Source organism: Solea solea, chromosome 4 (genome assembly GCF_958295425.1).
Source record: "Solea solea chromosome 4, fSolSol10.1, whole genome shotgun sequence".
NCBI classification, from domain to species: Eukaryota; Metazoa; Chordata; class Actinopteri; order Pleuronectiformes; family Soleidae; genus Solea; species Solea solea.
In genome coordinates this window covers 8066048-8084382 of record NC_081137.1, presented here as the reverse complement: position 1 = coordinate 8084382, position 18335 = coordinate 8066048, and the positions used below count along the sequence as shown (strand labels likewise).

Sequence of the window (18335 nt, the reverse complement as noted above, 5' to 3'; positions counted from 1 at the left end):
GTTTTTCCGACATGATCATTTCATATCAAACACAACAGCAACTCTGTTTTTAATTCCCCTGTGTTTTTATTATAGTTTATTTTCTGGTGAATGTTCTGCTCCTGACACAATCATCTGTAACCTGCACAATGAGACGTCAGTCAAAGGGAAATGTACATAGTGAGTCTTTTTGTTTACTCCATGTAAATTGTGAGGCGACAGGAAAAGACCGAAAACGTTTTTTTATGTTTGTAAACTTACCCGTTCGCGCATACGCTCATATGAAAACAGTCGAGTCAGATTTGGACATGAACAGCATATTGAATTGATAAAAAAAACATTGTAAAAAAAAAAAAACCAACAACTTGGTGTCTCTTGATGTGTGATTGTGTAAGTTGTTATATGAGACGTTTGTCAATGCTCTGTTCACAGTCTGTGAAAAGCATCAAGGGAAAAGACAAATAAACAAAGCTTTTCTTTGGAGCCAGGGCGCCATTCAAGTTAAAACTGCCACCGCAGACTTCACTGTTGACGAGGCCCAGCACCATGAGGGGTCAGAAAGGTCTTAGCCTCTGCTCAAAACTATAGAGAACAACACAATAATCATATTTGTGTGACTATGGACAGTGCTGTTGTACTCACATGGAGCAGATGGTAAGAAATAGATGGGAATTGGCAGCAGCTGTACGCATCTTTATCAATACAAGACAATACTGCGTACTGTGCTGTGTCTTTTCTTGTGTTTTTAGCTTTGAAACAGTCGTCTAATCTTATTTAGCCGTTCTAAAGTTGGATGTGGATGTGGACACCTGCGTGTTTTGCCTTAAAGCAATTCACTTAAGATATCTTTATTGTCATTGTAAGCAAAAGCATACAACAGAATTTAAGAGTGCAACTTCATATGATGCAGCAACAAACACACACACACACACACACACCAATAAAAAACCTATTAACAACTCATATTGCAATGAAGGCTGTGTGACTCGGGGATAGTTTTAATGAAAAGGAAACACAATAATTATGAAAAGCTCTTTCAGTCACTTCAAGCTGGAGCTGGATTTCACTGTGATTGTCCACCAGGGGGCAGCAGTGTAAATCCTCTTCCATGTCACAAACTGCAGGCTCAAACGAGGGATGATGAGATACTAACAGTGTGATAGGAGCACACCGTGTTGGAGTAGGAAATGTAAAGAATTACAGAAATGGACGTGATGTGTGGAGAAACCTGAAGACACTGATGCTGCATGAACAAAGTGACTGTAACTCCACAGCTGGGAATTGCATAATTCTTATTATTAAAAGTTTATGATTTCACGTTCAATGGACTCAGTACCACAATATGTAGTACTTTTACTATATACTTTTGGAGTGTCAAATTACACTTATGGCAACACAGGTGAGGTTAATCGTCCATTTTTTGATGAAAATCCCTAATTTGTATTATTAATTTATGATTTCACTCTCATAGGACTCAGTAAAAAGATGGATTGTATACCTCTTCAAAAATAAAACAAAAGTAAAATGACTTCATGTTCAAATCCAAGCACACAAACACTCTCAATCCTGGTCCTGGTTATATAAAATAAATAAAAATGAAAATTTAATAGCTGTTTGTTCTGTTTTGTAACAGAACAGGAACCGAACCAGAACCCCATCATGCAACAGAGGCACCATTTCTTATTGCTTCTTTAATGCATTGGCTTGAATAACAAGAAAACCACAAAGAGTCTGTGTTGACATTGGATTCAAATTACAAATATGACTCTGCCTAAACACACCCAGACAAGCGTCGACATTACATCACGGCAGAATAATGACAGGCCCAGTAACACAATGCTTCTTGTTCTGCAGTCTTAAATGAACCTGCACTGCTGTGTTCTTATTAAGCCCAACATTCTGCTCATTAACGTTTTCCAGTATGGTGATGAGAGTGTCTGTGGCTCATGCAAATACAGGTGAGAAACAGAAAAGATGAGAACAATAAACTATCATCTAACAACAAAACGGGCCTCTTTTCTTCCAGCTCTTGCGATTGAGACACTTCAGAGTTTTCATGCTGTGACTCAGAGCTCCCGATGATTACCACGGTTGATAATTCACCCTCTCCCACAATCTGACACCAATTTTTCCCTCGGTCCGTCTCCCCTCTCCTCGACTTTTTCCACAGTTTCTGCTTAGAATCACTCTCCACATGGTCGCAGTCTATACTTTGAAGAGATGCACGCACATGCACACAGTTTGCTGCGAGTGTTGGTGTGTGGCGGTAACTTTGCACAGGAAGTGGAGAAACATTCCAGCACACTATATTAATTAAACTTTTGTGTTAGCAATAAATGTCAAGTATCCCCATTTTGTAAATGAGACCCTCCTGAGATTTATGTATGGAGTTTTTTTATTTCCCTGAAATTGTAAAGAATGAAAGAGGTGTGTGGTTGTGTGTCTGTGTGTGTGTGTGTGTGTGTGTTTATGATAAAGACCCCAGCTCTGTGTCTGGAAGTAATCATCTTGCCCAGGCTGCGATCCACAGCCCCCTCCCTATGACGTAACAGCAGTTTTTTGCATGATGGTTCTTTTTTTTCTCTCTTGTCACTGGGAAATCGGGGGATTTTTCCAAAATAACTTTTCATTATTTCCTCTCCAACAACTTATTCTTGGGCTTTTATTGTGTTATTGATTCATGACATGGGAACGGTACAGTCTGTTTGACTACAGACAAGGAGCAGAGCTATAGATACAGTGAGTGAGGTCTCTGAATGTACAATGTTAGGGTTTTTTTTTTACTCCTTGCCTTAAGAGGGGGAGTGAGGTTGGCTCTGGTTCACACACACACACACACACACACACACACACACACACACACACACACGTTCACGCAGCTATCCTTTTAAGGACACTGCATTGGCCAATCATAACCCGTTAATGTCTAACCCAAACCTTACCCTAAGTACAATTCAAATCTTAGTCGTAAACTGAACCAGTTCCGCAGAAATAAGTTATTAGGACCAGGTTTTGAGGACAACTCTTCCTGACGAGGTCAGTGTTTATGCCAGAAAAAAAAAAAGGTCCTAAAGAGGTAACAAATGCAAGAACACACACACAGACGGAGGGGGGGGGGGGGCTTCTCCCGCCTCCACATACTGTTAAAACAACAATCTGAGACTCAACATATTTTGTGTGTCGACTGCAGCCTTTTCTTGTGTGGAAACACTCTGTGGGAAGATCCCTCTGGTGTGTGAACACGGGTCCAGGTCTGGATTGAAAAATCCATCACTGACCAACGTATAGATCCTGGTGTCAGGAGTGTGTTGCACCCTGTGACAGAGCAGCTGATGGAATATATGATATCATGATGACCTGATACTGTAGTTTATTGATCTTTGCGAGGCAGCCGTGGAAGGAAAACAAACCTTTAGGAGTCATTAAATGCACATACATTAGCTGCTGTTTCATTAAAGCTCTTAAACACACTGGTATTTCATCTCTTCATTCGTGCATTTGATGCCCCTAGTTTGCGTCATTGCATAACAGCATTTCTTTAGCCCACCAGAGAGGGGCACCAGCCTCTCCTCTCTCCCTCCCTCTCTCTCTCTCTCTCTCTCTCTCTCTCTGTCTCCTAGAGAGGAGGAGGACAGTCTGGGCAGGGAGGTGTGGAGGGAGAGGAGAGGAGAGGAGGGTTTGTCATGGGAAGACCTCTCTCTGCCATTTCATAGAGAAGGAGCCGACTTCAGCCACAGCAACAACAAACAGATGTAAAAAGAAAAACCAAATACCTCACAACTATGTGACTGGGTCAGAGATCAAAGGTCAGTTGTTGTTGTTTTTTTCCCACTATTCTGTCTCTTTCTGTCAGTTTGATACATGTGATCGTTTAGCTGCAAAGTTTGTGTGAGTTCAGTCAGAGTGTTGGTTGTAAAGGCACTGACTGAAAGTGGTTTTCATAAATGTTTGGCAGACGTTACTCGTTGCATAAGAAATGTCTAAGACGTGAAGCGCATGAATGGAAGTTTTTTTTTTTTTTTTTTTGTTGGGAAGATAAATGGTGGAGATTTTCAACCCGCAGTGTTTATCTCCCGTGATTTGACATTTGTGGAGTCTGGTCTCAAAAAGGGTCTCTAAACTGTGGCTCACAACCTCACGTGCATGTCGGTGTGTGTGTGGTGTTGGATAGGCATATTGTAAAAGCAGCGAAATAAATGAAAATATTAACCTGCTTGCATTTTCTTGAATGTGAAATGTTTAATTTGGACAGGCCATTATATAAAAACATTTTAAAGAGCCAACGGTTAATGAAAAAAGGAATTAAAAGAAACATTTAAATACTTGCTTTTGCATCCCACATCTGATCAAGAATGCATTACATCACATTAAGAACAGTTTGACTTCTCTGCGACGTGACAAATATTTATCTCACAGCGTTACCACATGTTAGATGAAAGCAAAATGATCCGCGTCCGTTCCTCAGAGTGTTTACATCTCTCTGTGAGTTTACGGCCTACACTACCCAGCTGGCCTGTAGTCTGAGTGATGCAGTAAAAAAAAAAAACTCTCCCTCCTGACATCAGCTTGGGTCCATTGCCCCCACCCTCCCCCACCCCTCCCACCCCCTCTTTATTCAGGAGGTCTGGAGAATGAACTCATGCTGATTGATTGTGTGTCTATGTAAAAGGATACCCTACTTCCTGTCGGCCCTCTGTCCAGACAGCAAGACCAGAAAATCTGGGATCAGTCTCTGGCTTTCTCTTTGGAGAGAGAGACAGAGTGTGTGGGTGTGTGTGTGATCTCTGTGGATTCAACAGTGTGTAACATCTTGACTTTTGCAGCGTCTCTTGTATCAGTACCACTCTCTTTTATTCCTCTTAAATCTATTGCGTTGATGTTTTGATTCTTGTAGCATCATTTTCCCCCCCAGATTAAGCCATTTAAAATAATTTTAATCATTATCATGACTCATCTTACTTTCCACTATTATATGCCAGTGTCCCAGTTCAGGTTTAGCCTCAAACTGTCGCTGCCGCCTCGGTGAGTCTGGGCCTCTGAGGAACACTTTCGACGGCTGGTCGTGATTTGGGGGCGAGAAGTATCAGCGCTGCCTTTGCAGCCTGATATTTTATTGGTGACACTGAGCCAGACATTAAAGTCGTTCCCCCAGATCTGTTTTCCTACTCAGCTTTTTTTTTTTTTCCTTTCCACTTAAATATGCACATCTGTAATATCCACTTGAATTGAGGCATTGTTGTGTGGAGCTTTCCAGGATAAGTCAAGGGACCACAAGGCATGGATTCAACTTCCTGTGATCCCTCTATAGTGTTTGCTACTCTTCACTGGAAGACTTTTACAAGAATATTGGTGGAGGAAATGAAAATGATGCAATCAATAAATGACATTTGATTGTTCTTTGTAAAAATGCAGCATGTACAAGTTCTTATCCTCGCATTAGCAGCTAATATTGTTGATGGAGATCTCATGTCGTCTTGTTTTAAATCTATAACAAAGCATCTTTTGAACTACTTTCACTTCTCTGCCCTGTCGTCTCTGCAGGAAACCGCTCATCCCGCTGAATCTGTACCAGAGAAAGTCCGAGGGATGAACAGCATGCTTCCTCAGAGGAGTGCAGTCTCCACACTGAGCTACGGCTCGGGTAAACATCCAAGAATTGTTCCTTTGTTATGATATTTACTGATCACTTCAGCTGCAACTAATCCCAATAATCAACACATATTTGGTGCATGGTGCATGTATGAGCTGCCCTCAGCCAATCATATAACCGGCAGAAGTCATGTGAGTCTGGATTAGTCTCAGTAACCTTCGTCAATCTGAAATCCAGAGCAGCTCTTTCCTCTGCAGTCTTTTTTAAAGACATTAAGGGTGCATATAATGTTAAATACACTTGCATTCTCTCACTGTCACTATTTTAAGTGACGGTCTAGATCTTAAAGTGACATTTGGGAAGGTTTTATTGGCGGAAAATGAGCCGAGGAGTCGTTGTTTACAGTCTGGAGTCTCTCCATTACCTTAAAGTTGAGAATCAAAGAGTTGTATTATTACTTTGTCACTGTGATGTTCCATAATCCATTTATAAAACCCAAATCTGTAATATGACATGACTCCTGTGATTCTACATTTGCCAACCATGACTCACCCTCATACTGATTGTCAAGAAACTTGGTTTTTATTTGGTTTACATTCTTCTGTGTCTTGGTCCATGTTCGTTCTTCCATTTTTAGAAGAAGCTTCACCACTTGATCGAGCCAGTGTTTGTCCTGGGCTCAGAACTCTTCTCGTTTTTCCAGACTGTGTGAAGATTGAGCACGGCAGCAGTGGCTCAGTGGGCGGGACGTTGCTGAGGGGTTCGCGTTCCAAAGCAGAGCTGCAGGAACTGATGGAGACGCTGCAGCGCAGGAAGAGCGCCCTGGAGGCCAGTCTGAGGGCAGCCGAGTGCAGCCGCACGTACCTGAGTGTGCCGTCACCTGTTGGACCCCAGTCCACCAGGACACTGTCCATCATCAGCAGTAGTGACCGCCCTCCGCCTGCCTCTAGAAACTTCTCCTACATGACCAGCAGCAGTGTGCCTCCATCACCACGTCAGAGCGATCGCCAGCTGAGCCCTAGCGGCTTTGCCCGCCATTCCCACTCTCGCCACCAGTCACAAGACAGTCTGCTCCATCCTAATCCAGCAGATGGCAACTCTCTTCTCTCCTCTTATGGGGATGCTCTACCTCGTTCCCCCAGGGTGAAAGGTGGAGCAGCCAGTGTGCCGTCCAGCCCTCGCATGGGCCGCAGGCCCTACTCTCAGGGCAGAGCCGGAGGAGATGCCCGGCAGAGGAAGTACTCCACCGGCTCCCTCAACAGCCTGGGCTTGCATAGTCGTTCGCTGCCACGTCTTCACAACGCGGCAGACCCACCTGCTCTGTCGCTTCCATTGCGTCACTCAGTGGGGTCACACAGAGGAGTGGGTTCAGCAGTGGCACGGCGCAGTCTCTCCTCCCTGGAGCAGCCACCAGATGTGACCGTCCCTGCCAGCATGCCCAGCACTCCTAGGAGAGCCAGTCTGGCCTCTCTAAGCTCTCTGGGGGTCGATATTGATGGGACAGGCTTAGATCTGGGCTTCGGAGAGAGGAGGTTGTCCTTTGGGAAAGGCGGCTTGAGTCCAGGTCAGAGAGTGAGCAGCATAAGTTCTTTGAATGGCAAAGAAGAGCTGAGGGACTATCACCAGCACCAGAGAGATGAGCGACTCAGGGAGCAGAAGGTGCAGAGATTGGTGGGTTTCTTTTTGGCCCTGGTTTAAGTTATCTCTTAAAGTTATTGTGCATCTGTTTGGTTTTCATGAACCACTCGGGTGTGCTATTCACATCCATCCATTCACACAGCACATCTATGTGGGACATTTTCTATCACACTCCTGTCTCACACACCTCCATCTGCCCTGATATAAAACAAAAAACCTCCAAAATCATAACACTACTATACTGAGAAACACAGAGAGTGGTATAGAGGCGTTAAGCTTAATCAGATTCAAAAGTTACTCACTACAGTTTTATCACCTAAACAGCAGAATAAATCAACATTGATGAAAAGTCTGTTTTACAGGAAAGTCAGCGTCTCGAGACCATTTTGAACCTGTGCACTGAGATGGGTCACGTGGAGAAAGAGCCAGCGGTCTCGGCTGTTTCTGACCTGCAGAAGATCAATAAGGAGCTGGAGAAGCTGCAGGTGTCAGACGAGGACTCTGTGTTTTCAGACTCTCCCGGCAGCGTGACTCAGGAGAGCTGCTTCGGAGCCAAAGCCAGAGATTTTCATTTGTCTGATGAGCAGCAGGTGAGCCAGCATCAGCAGAGCGGCTATAGAGAGGCAAGGTCCCATTCACCGGCCGTCAGCCTGAACAGCAGCGCTCCCTCACCCTCCACCCACCATAGAGTCAAAGTAAGTTTCATCACAGTCCCAGACTAACCACAATCTTTCATTACTTATTATGAATGGATCACTGTATACTTTTATATTACATTTCAAGTTTTAAAAATATAATTATAGTACAGTTTTCTGATTCAGAGAGAAATGTGTTGAGTGTAAGACTCACAGTGAGACACCAGGATTCCACCCTGCTGCGGAATGCAGTTTATCAGCAATCAGATAAACACATGATTGCTTGTTTATCTCTGATTGTTTATTTATTTACCAGGATAAATACCAAGTTAATTTGCATTTTCCTTTTCACATTTCTATAATACAAATTTACACAAGTAAATTTCACATTCAAGTGATTATGTAAAATGTGTAGAATAAATATGTATATATATATATATATATATATATGTATATATATATATATATATATATATATACATACATATTATAATATATATATATACATATGTTATACTATATATATATACATTCAATTTCAAAAATATATAGTTTTATTTATTATTTAGAGATATTCTAACAGGGGTTGAGAGGTTAAAAAATCTAATTGAAAACTTTCAACCCACACATTCTAGTGAATGGTTTCATATCTGGTTCAAACTGGATTTGTTTACACATGAAAAGTGGAGACGCGTGTAAACACGAAGCTCCTTTGTAGTGTTCAGTAATAGAACGCTCGCACATCTCCTGGCGTGACGGTTGCATAAATAAGTGCGTGTCTTCCCACGTATAATTCAACACAAACACTTGATCGAGGCAGATTACTCTGAATCGCCCGTGCTTTTGAAGTGTGCTTTTGTGTGCGCTGTGAATTTGTACATTTCCTGTTGATGTGGTTTGCTGAGACAAACAAAACTGGGAAATCAGTTCCACAAGACCCCGTCACATGCTTTGATGTCACTATGATTAACTTCAGATTCTCTTCAACTGGTGTTTTCAATGTGCTACAGTGGTACACCTCGTCCCACACACAGAGGAATGGATAAAAACATGTTTAATTTGCAAATATAAATATGAAAATGACTGATAAAATACTGTGTTTCTAGCTCTGGGCAAGGCCATAATCTCCTGTCTTTTCTTTCTCTTGAGCAGCAACAATGTAATGGTGTGTCTGGTTTTAATGAAGAAGTCCTCGTTTTGTTTCAGCGCTCAACCATTGAAACACTTGGGGGGGGGGGGGGGGGGTTGCAGGAAATGACTTTATCCCCAAGAGAAATGTTGTGTGTGTGTGTGAGTGCACATCTGTGCGAGTGTGTGTGTGTGTGTGTGTGTGTACATGCATGGTACACACGGTCGTTTTTCCAGATGTTTTAAACCTTTCACCGATGCAAAAAAAAGGGAAAGAAAATGGAGGTTGAATTATATCCTTACAGTGTGGCCCTCGTGACTGAGGTTTACCGGCTCCAAATGCACGACATCTCCTTGCATTCCTCAGGAAGAAAGAAGGTTCAGTGCCTGTCTGGGAAACTATAAATCCTAGACCTGAAGAACTGATACTACTGGACACACATACTATGAGTGTGAATGGAAACAGGAATATGGTGAATGGTGTGAAATGTGGGAGTGCTTTGGCAGTGACTGGAGTGCAGTGATGGAGATTTCCATGACACCAAGTAGAAAAGAATCCCATTGTCAGCGATCCAGCTTCGGATGAGTTCGAGCAGCAGCTGCTGTCGTTGCGTTCAATGAAAACTCATTTTATTCCAAACAGTTTCACATCACAACTTTCTTGACAAGAAAGTTGTGTAACATCTCATTTTCTCACCTTTTTACTGCCATTTCTGTAGCACTGTATATTATTAATCTCTGGGAATGTGTCATGTATTCATTTCCGTGTTATAAAAACTAAATCACCAAGATGCTCCTGCCAATGAAGTTTGTTTCCCAGAGTTTTGAATTCCACCGTTGAGCCAAGTATTTATGTACATTCCTGGTGTTGCTACAGGCGTTGGAGAGCATGCAGCTGAAACAGGAGGTAACACATATAGAGGAAGAGAGGATCCAAGTGGTCAACAACATAGAAGAGCTGGAGCAGAAGATCAAAGATCTGGACAACCAGATGGAGGAGTCTGTGCGGGAGGTAAAAAACCCAAACACAACTGAGAGTCTTTGCCGTGTGACAGAAATCAATGATATCTTGACAACGTGGTGTTGTAATTGATCATCACAGTGAAAAGTTAGGACGCACTAAATGAAATAGGTGCTTTATTTTCTGTTTTCTGCAGATGGAGGTGGAGTGTGCTCTGCTGGAGGGGGAACAGGAGTCGGAGATCAGCCAGCTTCAGAGGGAGAAGGAGCTTCTGGACCAGCTGAAGGCAAAGCTTCACAGTATTGAGAAGACGAGCCACGCGGAGAAGTCGCAGGTGAAGATTTGGAAAATGGTCAAAAATCACATGCCTTTGATAATTCTCAGGACAGGTTTTATACAGACAAAGTCATCTGCAACACCTTAGTTATGAGTTTGTCCTTTGTTCAGTTCAACTGAGGTTGTGTGTGTGTGTGTTATATCTTTGTGAGGTCCATAAAACCTATATTTGATGGGACATTGTCTGAGCCACACTCATTTTAAGACCTGGTTTTAGTGTTAGATTTGGGTGTAGGGTAGGGTAAGGCGCTTAGTTGTGATGGTTAGTGTGTGTGTGTGTGTGTGGTGTTTTTACAGGAGGCTAAGGAGCAGACGAAAAGTTTGGAGGATCTGGAATTTCAGAAGCTGGAGAGACAAATTAATCAGGATGAGGAAAAAGAGACTCAGCGCCAAGAACTACTGCGGGAGATCGCCGAGTATCAGCGTCTTACCGTCACACGCAAGGTATGTGGAGCGAGGCTGAACGCTCAATGTCAATACACTATCTCACAAGGTTAAAAAATACACCCCCGGAAAATGTGATCAAAATCTGTTCTTTACATGTTGATACAAACACATGTGGCCAAAAAAGAGGTAACAGTACCAGTGATGCAGAAATAGTGATGATAATAAAGAAGATAAGAAAAATGAGAAGATAAAAGTGGGTTTTCTTTTCTTATAGGAGAGGCTCATGGCGCTGAAGAAACAGTCCTCACAGATCACCTCACAGACTCAACAAGAGAGAGAGAACTTCCAGAGAGAGAAAAGCAATTTGCTCGTCATGCTGCAGAAGGTGAGAAAGTTATTTGCATGCTGAAATGATAAAAATGTTAACCTATACACAGTATATATATATATATATGTATATGTATAATATCCTGTACTTCTGTCTGCAGGAGAGAGACAAGCTGGTGTCGTTGGAGGGGAAGTATGCAGAGCTGTCTGAGGGACAGACTTTCACTCACATACCCATAGCCATCAAAGAGGTATAGCACTCAGTTACAGTTCATACGACTTCCTGAATCCACCAGCAGAGTGCTCCTCTCCTCTTTGTCTTCAAATCAAACCTCTTCTGTGATCACTGCAGCACTTACACTCTCTGAAGGAAAGGAGAAGAAGCAGCAAAGAAACCCCTCCCCACCCGAGTGACAGCCTACCTCATAAGAGGAGCCAGCAGCAGCTCCCCACCCCTTATGGCAGATCTCTGGGACGCACCCTTCCTCCCAAGGTTATTACTTTTTTTTAACTTATATGAGCAGATGTTATAGATCAGATACAGCAGGAATTTATACAATATCTTGTAGTTTCAAATGGTTTCTTTACTCTTATTTGAGCATACTGTGATAATATGAAGAACTACCCAGACTACCCAGATTCATGAAAGCTGAATCTTGAAACCAGTCCAGGATCCCAAGTTCAGAATCAGAAGAAGGGGGATTTCATTCTGATTGTCGTCATCATTTTCATTCCAGAGACATTTAACTCTGTGTCCTTAGAGGACGGTCCACCCAAACAGGATTTCTGCAACACCCGTCCAGCCTATGAAGTATTTTGTGGCTGAGTAATAGTTGTAGAGCTTGGTCCAGACCACCGTGTGTTGCTGATTTTCCCCCTCAGACTCACCTGCCTCTGGCCCAAAGCTCCAGCTGTGGCAGCGTCATCCCACAAGGCTTCAGCTTCTCTGTCCGAGACCTGAACGCCCGTCGCCTGCCCAAGAGTGAGTCAAGCACCAGCAAACAAACCTCAGGCGAGCGACACTGTTCATATGTACAGATGTTCTCATGTTGAATTCATCAGCAACATTTTGACTCATTTAACTTCAAACAATGACAAAATAAATATATTAATATTAACCCTAACCCTGGGTGGAGCTAGATGCTCTGCAGTCTGTTGAACTATGGACAGAGAATCATCATGTGCTTGCATATTTTGTATATATATATATATATATATATTTTCTTCTGTCAACAGGTAACAGCCATGCACTCATGACTGAGGACAGACAGAAAAGAAATGATTTTTGCAGCAGGATGGTTTCTGAGGCCAGCGTGTTCCTAGACACCTTCTCTTACCCAGACAACAGCCAGGCCTCAGATACGGTCAGTGTGGACAGTTCGGACAGTCTGGAGACCAGCTTCTCCGCCTGCTCCCCAGACAACATATCCAGGTAAGTAAAACCTTCACTTCACAGGGGGCAACAATGTTTAGAGACCTACAATTTATACAAGCAAAAGAAATTATACTCATATCAACTTTAACTATAGCATAATAATAATGGTGATGATATATGGTAATAATAATAATAATAATAATATACTCGAAACCCTAAATCTGTTGGCACTCAAGTTTAAAGGTATAATATGTAACATTTTTAAAATAACAGAATCTCAAAATTACAAAGAAATCTGTTTTTCTATTCAAAGAATTGGATCATTTTGTGTGTGAATGAGGAAAAACATGTTTGGCACTACTTGTTAGTCAGTGTGTTGTCTTTCGTTTTGTCATTGTATTGTGTGTATTTGTCACCAATGGACCATGATTATTACCGTCTGATGTGTGGGATTTAAAAAAATGCTGTGCATATATATATATATATATATATATATATATAATTTGTCCACTTCACTTTATTTCTGAACTGAAGGTTTAGCTTCACAACAAAGTGCGTAATAAAATCCATCAACATAAAAAAAACTAAGTTATGAATTGAAATGAACAAAATGAAATGAGTGTAAAAATGTAACATTGCTATATGCATACCTGCTATAGCGGGTCAGATAAAAGAACAATAAGTTATAACATCATTTTTATTTCCTAAAATCTATTATATATTTATAGCCACTTAAAACTTAATAAAAAAAAAAAAACTATTAACAAAATGTATTTGTTTATATTTAATGACTACCCTTTGGGAATCACAGATAAGTTTGCTTGTTCATATTTTGATCATGATCATTATCGCACCGTTTTGTTAATTTAAAAAACAAAACAAAAAAAACTAGCGCCACAACTAACGATTATTTTCAGAATCGATTAATCTGCCGATTATTTTCTCGATTAATCGTTTGGTCCACAGAATATCAGCAAACCTTAAATGATCGGTGTTCGTCAAACCTGGAAATGATGTTCTCAGATGTCTTGTTTTGAGACTTTTAAGAAGCTTAAACAATCAGAGATCTTGTTTTAATCATGACAAAAATTCAAACAGATTATCAAAATAGTTAATTTAGTAATCGATTATTATTTTGTTTAACCAGTTGTTTGTTCATTTGTTGTCAGTGCTAGCACCAACAATATGGCCAAGATTGAGGAGATGGAGCGTCTCCTCCGAGAGGCCCAGGCTGACAAGCTGAGGCTCCTCGAGCATCGGGTAACGCGTCAAACCAACTAAAACCTACTTTATACAGGACACATGTTTCTAATTATGGCTGTAATTGAATGTACATGACATGTGCAGGAGAGGGAGATGGAGATGCGCAGACAAGCTCTGGAGGAGGAACGAAGGAGGAGGGAGGAACTCGAGAAACGCCTGCAGGAGGAGACATGCAGGAGACAGAAGCTTGTGGAGAGAGAGGTGAAGCTCAGGGAGAAACAAAGATCACAGGTAAAAAAAAACCAAGATTTTATTTGTCATGTCATCATGGTCTTCATACAATGAGTTTTTGAACATGTGTTTCCACAGTCTCGGCTGTTGACGCGTTACCTACCTGTGAGGAAAGATGACTTTGACCTTCATGGACACATTGAGGCAGCAGGACACAACCCAGACGCCTGCTTCCACCTCGCCATCACCGACAAAACCTGTCGAGGCTTCCTGGTTAAGATGGGCGGCAAAATAAAGACCTGGAAGAAACGCTGGTTTGTCTTTGACCAGAATCGCAGGACGCTCACCTACTATGCAGGCGAGTCACTCTGCATTCAAACACTGTTTAGTTTTTCTTCAGGATTTCTCTTCTACTGCCTCCTCCTGGATTGAATCATTCATTACAGTCTTATGGTCCCATTGCTCATGTGTGCTTTGCCTTCTTCTCCTCTTGTCTTTCCCGCCTTCTTAGCCGTCCATTAACAGCTCTGTTTATCTTCTCGTCTGCAGACAAACATGAGACCAAGATGAAGGGAGTCATTTATTTCCAGGCCATAGAAGAGGTGTACTACGACCATTTAAAGAGCGCACACAAAGTGAGTCACTTCATGTGCATGTGTGTATACGTGTGTCATGGTCCATACCATTTGCTCTGAACACTGTTGACATCTCTGTGTCTTCTGCTTTTCTCCACACGCACACCCCTCTTCTTGCTCTCCATTATTTGCCCTTTTTTCTCCATAATCTCGCGCTCACATCCGACCCAAGAGCCCCAACCCCTCGCTGACGTTCAGTGTGAAGACACATGACCGGGTGTACTACATGGTGGCTCCGTCCCCTGAAGCCATGCGTATCTGGATGGATGTTATAGTGACAGGTGCTGAAGGACACATGCATTTCATGGTGTAAACACATCAGAATCCACACCACAACGGAATTCTGCACATATCAGATGATGAAAATAGTTTAATAATGAGCGTGTTGTGAAGAGCTAGCACAAAAATCCCAACAACTTCTGTTTACACTTGTAGCATTTAAAAACGTATGCCCAGAAGCACATCGCATCACTTTTTACAAATTAAAAAAAATGATATACAGGTTTAGTAATTAAGCTATATTCTTATTTTTCTGTGTTCCGTCTTTCTTTCTCCTCCTTCCTGGTTAATTTAAGCTTTTAAGTGTGCAGTCACTTGATTGTATAAACTGTATATTTACAGGAGCTAGGGGAGGCTGCAACTTAACATCTTTTGCCTTTTCTCCAACACATTAGTAGGTGAAGAATGATGTGAGGGATATTCAGCTGCAACTCGAAACTCTACACTTTTTAAGTAAAGTTAGAGTGCCTGCTTTTTATTAGAAGTCTACAGGCTTATTGGAGTGCCTGCTCAGCAATGCGGAGCAATGAGAACTCCCTCACAAACAGACTGTATCGTCAGCCGTTCTTGAAATACGACAACTTTAAAGCGCGTTACGTTCTCCGTTTTTCACTGGTTATGGACAGTTAGAGACAGGTGTTTGGAAAGGGGAGGGGCTTGTCCAACCGGCTGCAAGAGTCAGTCGCTCTCTAAGTTTTAAAGGTTGATTCCACAAAAATACTACTTCAAATTTCAAAAGGTTCAATCCGCCCAAATCAGGAACAATCAGAATTTTCTAGTTTACATTGATGCCGCTTCTCTTCTCTTCTCTTGCAAGACTGCACATTTGTGTGTTAATCCAGATTTATTATTTCTATATTGTCACCAATATTCAAATGTAAATAGTGTGGGTATTACGTTATTTCATATTTGAACTGAAAGGTTTTGACTGCTGCTGCCAGACTACAAGCATAAGCTGGTCTTGTCTGCTTATTTAAAGCAGTGCTGAATGTCCTTCATTAGCGTTTCCTTTCTCTCTTTGCACCATTCTGACTCCAGTGAGCCTCGATTTGTGCTTTTCTCTACATGTGTAAACTCAGTTTGTGACCGTTTTTTTGTTATTTTATTTAGTTTAATTTGTAATAATTGCAGACAAATGTTCTACTCAGTGAAGTAGAGAAATGTTCCATATTACAATTGTATCGCAATTTAAGAATTTAAAACTGTGCAACTAGCGCCCTCTATCTGCAGTCAAGTGAGGTTGCAGCTCTGACAAAACAAGGTGGTGTTATGCCGCATCACACGCTGCATCACAGCAGTATGTGTTCACCAGCAGAGGTCCTTAGTGGAGAGAGATTGCACTGCAATGATGTAATGCTCTGAATGATTGGTCACTTGAAAGAAAAGAGCCACGGTCGTCCACATTTGTAATGCTTTTATATCAAATATATGCATTTATTAGCACGTCTTTTAAACACATTTTAACATTTGCTTTTTGAAAGCAAAACAAAAATCATGTGTAGGATCTCCACCATAAAATTATTTTTATATATATATTATTTTTTTTATGTGTTTGGAATCCATGCATTTTTTTTATATTTTATTTTTGCAACAGTCTCACTTTATTTGACATTGACAAATCACTTCAATGCTGTGCGTTGGTTCACTCAGTCCGACCCGCTCTCCTGCAGTTCACACATGTATCTGTCAGGTTAACATCTCATCCAAAGCCGCCTCCCACTGTGTGAAACACAAGCCTTACAACCAAACAAATGACCACATTTAAGTATATATTTTTAGAACATTTCATTTTTATATTTTGTATATGAACAATTCTGATTTTGACTGACACTTTGCGACAGGTTTTTTATACTCAACATGTGTCATGAATAAATCATTTGGATTACCAGTCATATCTCTTGTTTTGTATGTTGAATATGATATTGAATATTTTACTGGGATGGAAAAACCTGATTGATTAAAAATAAAAAGGGATAAGTGAGCTAAACCCTTTAAAAATCCCACTGTAGCAACTTTTCCCATGGATATTGAGTGCCATAGCATTATTTCTGCTCAGCTATAATATATCACCTTGGGAATAAAGCCTTATTATAATACACTGCACAATGCCTCTGTTGTGCAGTGTAACTAGATATTCGCATCAAACCTCCTTAAGAAATATAACTTTTCAGAGTCAATACCACCACTGGATCAACTCCAGCTCTCAGTACATTCTCAACATAATCCATAATCTGTCTTTTTTATTGACTTTGTGAGGCCTAATCTTATTCAGATTAATCAAGAGTTGTGAATTTCCACATCAGTTTTCCACATATTAGAATTTTGCACAGTATTTTCAATTATGCATTTACTTTAAAACATGCAGATTTGGGGATTAGGCAAATTGGGCACTCTGAATTGACCGTAGGTGTGAGTGTGAGAGTGAATGGTGTGCTTTGCGTATTAGGAAGTAAAATACTTTATAATGTAGAAAAAACTAAACAAAATTGTAATTCTAATATAATATATAACATTACAACGTTTTACAAAAGTGCAGCAAGGCAGCAACAAGAGAAGTGTCACATTTAATGTGCTGAAATTGTCAATTATGTTGTCTATATGTCACGAGACACATTAAACTGTTTCAGCTGTACGTGTACACGCAGTAATAATCCAAACAAAGAATAATCTTCAACTAATCTGTGATTAATCTAGATAAATGTTTACTATTACAAATTACTAGTGTGTAAAATAAGTCTCAAATTACAGCAAAGATCTATTACAATACACGCACACAAAAACATAACTCTGTAAATCCCTTTAAAACTATATGAACTAATGAGGTGTTGTCTTATTAGTATGAAAACCATGCATGTGCTCATTAAGGCACTCGTTTGTCTAAACTCCTCCCCCAGGCTCCACTCACAGCCTTGTATTGGTTGACCTAGTGGGGTTGGCATGGAAACGCAGAATGAAGCATGCTAAAATGGTTTCTAAAGAGGCGCGTCGTCTCTCCGTGGAGGCAAAAACAGACATAAACACGCACAGAGGCCATCATGAGTGCTGTCATACCCATCATGTGTCAAATGTTTTGGGGAAGACGCTGCAGTATAGATGATGCAACAGTGTTTGCTGAGTTAATCTGAGATTCCAACGTTATTCCAACTTGTTCTTGTACTTTACTCAAGGCTGTTGTTACTATCACTCACAAGCATGAACGCCACATTACTGGGAAATCATGTGAATGGAGGTGGACAAAAGGCTGCATTCACTGACTGTGAATGTTTTATTTTTCACTTTTAAAATACAGGAAACCATTGACACAAACTGTCTCTTGTAATCAGAACATAATGGAATTCATCACACTCATTCATGACACAGTGAGAGGCCTCATAAGGAGCCTGATATTTTGCACAAACAGGCATGCTTACATATATATATATATATATCTGCATGCTATTTAATGCAAACTATTAAAACTCCAAATCACAGGTGTGCCTGTGAAGCAATCATGTGTTATGTGGGAGCCTCAGGGGGAAGCTGTTCTCTTGTGAGCGGGATGGTTTCACCCTGTGCAGTCTGGATCATCAACAGATGTGGTAAAATCCTTGTGTTTTTCTTGGGCAACTTATGGTCATCTTTTCTCAGCTTG

General features: G+C 41.1%; 1 protein-coding gene across 1 annotated transcript; it reads left to right on the top strand.

The window, feature by feature from the left end:
- Positions 1-3245: 3245 nt before the first annotated feature.
- Positions 3246-16596, top strand: phldb2a (pleckstrin homology-like domain, family B, member 2a). The gene is made up of 17 exons (XM_058627502.1): positions 3246-3785; positions 5521-5620; positions 6207-7240; positions 7570-7902; positions 9848-9982; positions 10128-10265; positions 10565-10711; positions 10929-11039; positions 11143-11232; positions 11334-11474; positions 11864-11963; positions 12218-12413; positions 13526-13616; positions 13704-13850; positions 13929-14148; positions 14340-14425; positions 14598-16596. The coding sequence occupies exons 2-17, from the start codon at positions 5566-5568 to the stop codon at positions 14736-14738; spliced, it is 3165 nt and encodes a 1054-aa protein (XP_058483485.1). The 5' UTR covers positions 3246-3785; positions 5521-5565; the 3' UTR covers positions 14739-16596.
- Positions 16597-18335: the final 1739 nt, after the last annotated feature.